At 34.2% G+C, this 2,220-nt stretch overlaps 1 protein-coding gene across 1 annotated transcript in view; it reads left to right on the top strand.

The window, feature by feature from the left end:
- Positions 1-1,142: 1,142 nt before the first annotated feature.
- Positions 1,143-2,220, top strand: part of satb1a (SATB homeobox 1a) — a gene marked incomplete at its 5' end in the record, with an annotated part of 19,349 nt that continues 18,271 nt past the window's right edge. Inside the window, 1 exon segment of the mRNA XM_014011237.1 lies at positions 1,143-1,357. Coding sequence (XP_013866691.1) covers positions 1,156-1,357 — 202 coding nt within the window.

Below are 2,220 nucleotides of genomic sequence, written 5' to 3'. Positions count from 1 at the left end.
TCTCAAATATATAAGCAAAAGTGAGTTAATTCTGCATTTATGGAAATAATTATTCCAGATAGATATCTAAATTATGGTAAGTTAATTTTTTCATGGGTTTGTACTCAGTTCAAGTGAAAACTGTATATTTTTCCATTCTCATTATTATTATAGCAGTGTTATTTGTACTAAAATGAGAAAATAGTTTCACTCAAAATAAATCTCAGCTACAGTTTAATAAATCAGTGTCACAGTACAATAAATAAAAAAACAGATAAAAAAGTTTCAGAGGATATTTGCTGTCTGTATGATAATTTAAGGTTTGAAACTGTAGATCGGTCAGAGAATTATCAAATCAGAATAAAATAATAATTATCAAATTACAAAGTATCTCTGATGTGATGATTTAGGCATGTGGGGAGATCACAGTGCATAAAAAACTGGGTTTGATTTCTGTGTGAACTGAGCCCTCAAGCTGCCTGAGGAACTTTTATATGACCATGATCAATATAGCCACATTATTTCTGGTGTACGCCCACTCCCCCCGCAGCCTCCAGAAACATACCCTGAAATGACGTTACACATGAAAGATATATGAACTCTGAGCAGTCGTGCCGCAGAGTCATTTCAGACGGTTAAAAAAGGCAGCAGACGGCATGTTCTGTGGTCAGATTTCTAGCAACTTAGATTGTATTTACTAAAGATGAGAACATCCATGTTGATATGAGTGAGACGTGCACACGCTGGCAAATTCTGATGTCAAATGTTGTATATTTTCAATTTTAAGACAAATGTGCATTTTTTCCCAGGTCATTTAAACATTAAAGTTATCATCTGTCTGGATAACTTCATACAGACAGCAGATCTTTGAGCTGTTAGAAAATTGCAACAATTATAAACTAATTCGACTAAAATCTGCAATTCAAAGTTTCAACTATAAACATGTTTTATTTCCTTATCATTTTCAAAATTTTGCATTAACGTTTAAACAAGTTGGGCAAACTAAAACTATTAACTTATCAGTAACATCTTACCAGTTTTAGCTTTGTAAAGTGGCTCATGTGTGCTGCTTTCACTTAAGTGCTAATTTCTCTGCAGTTGGTAAAATAACTGAGTGAAATATTATTATTATTATTATTATTGTTTCCGTTTGTCTGAATAAGTGTGAAACTACAGATGGATTCAGCGTGTAATGGAATAAAGAAAAGCGAGTGCAGTGATCTGGCTGTGAACCCCCGGCCCCCTCCCGCCAAGCTGGCTCGACTGGAGCAACACAGAATGGGATCCTCGACCCCCGAGAGGAGGAGACCGGGGAGTCCCGTGGCCAAACCTCCCTGCCAAGCCCAGAAACCCTCGAACACAAGTGGACACACCAAAGGTACGTGGTCAGATATAAGGAAGGGTTTAGACTCAGGTTTTCCACTGACCCTTAAAATAAGGAATCATCTTATATTTCAAGCTAAAAAAAAAAGGACAGCATAAGGTTATAATTTTTAAAAAGCCAGTGCAAGGCTTCATCAATCAATCAATCATCAAAGGCATCGCAAATCTGTTTATATACGTTCAATAAAACAGGGAAAGATGTTAAAAATAGACATACACTCATATATTGTTTTGGCTRTATTGTTAATTTGGTCTATTAAATTTGACAAAATTGTTTGACAACATAGTTTAAAAAACAACTAGAGAAAGTGCATTTTCTGCAAAAATATGAAAAAAATGCAGTGATATGAATGATTASGAGCACTGGATGACAGCTGAATTTGAAGAACATGAAAGTGAGTTTTAAAAGCTGGAAGAAGCACAATAAGCTATAAAAGAGCAAAACAGTACCTAAAATAAACACAATGCTTGATAAAAGAAAACTGAAAGATAAAKGTGCAAAAACACAAGCTAAAAGACTTAAGCTAAAAGATCAAATTAAAAAAGGGTTGCTAAAAGTAATGAAATGCTAACAAATGAGGAAAACACTAGCTAAAAACTAAAATGATCAAAATAGCTAATACTCGCTGRAACCAAAAGCTAAAAGTAGCAAAAGCTAAAATAAAAATAGCAAGGTAAAGCTAGGCTAGCTAAAAGCTAAATGTGGCAACTAAAAGAAGCAAAACACTAATAGCTAGAAATCATAAAATGGTCATTAGAAGCTAAATGTAGCAAAAATGATAGCTAAAATGAGCAAAACTGGCATAGAGCGGGTAAAATAAGTATTGAACACGTCACCATTTTTCTCAGTAAATATAT

Source organism: Austrofundulus limnaeus, unplaced genomic scaffold, assembly GCF_001266775.1.
Source record: "Austrofundulus limnaeus strain Quisiro unplaced genomic scaffold, Austrofundulus_limnaeus-1.0 Scaffold78, whole genome shotgun sequence".
In the NCBI taxonomy this organism is placed as follows: Eukaryota; Metazoa; Chordata; class Actinopteri; order Cyprinodontiformes; family Rivulidae; genus Austrofundulus; species Austrofundulus limnaeus.
The sequence above is the reverse complement of the archived record's forward strand: the minus strand, read 5'-3'. Positions and strand labels throughout refer to the sequence as shown.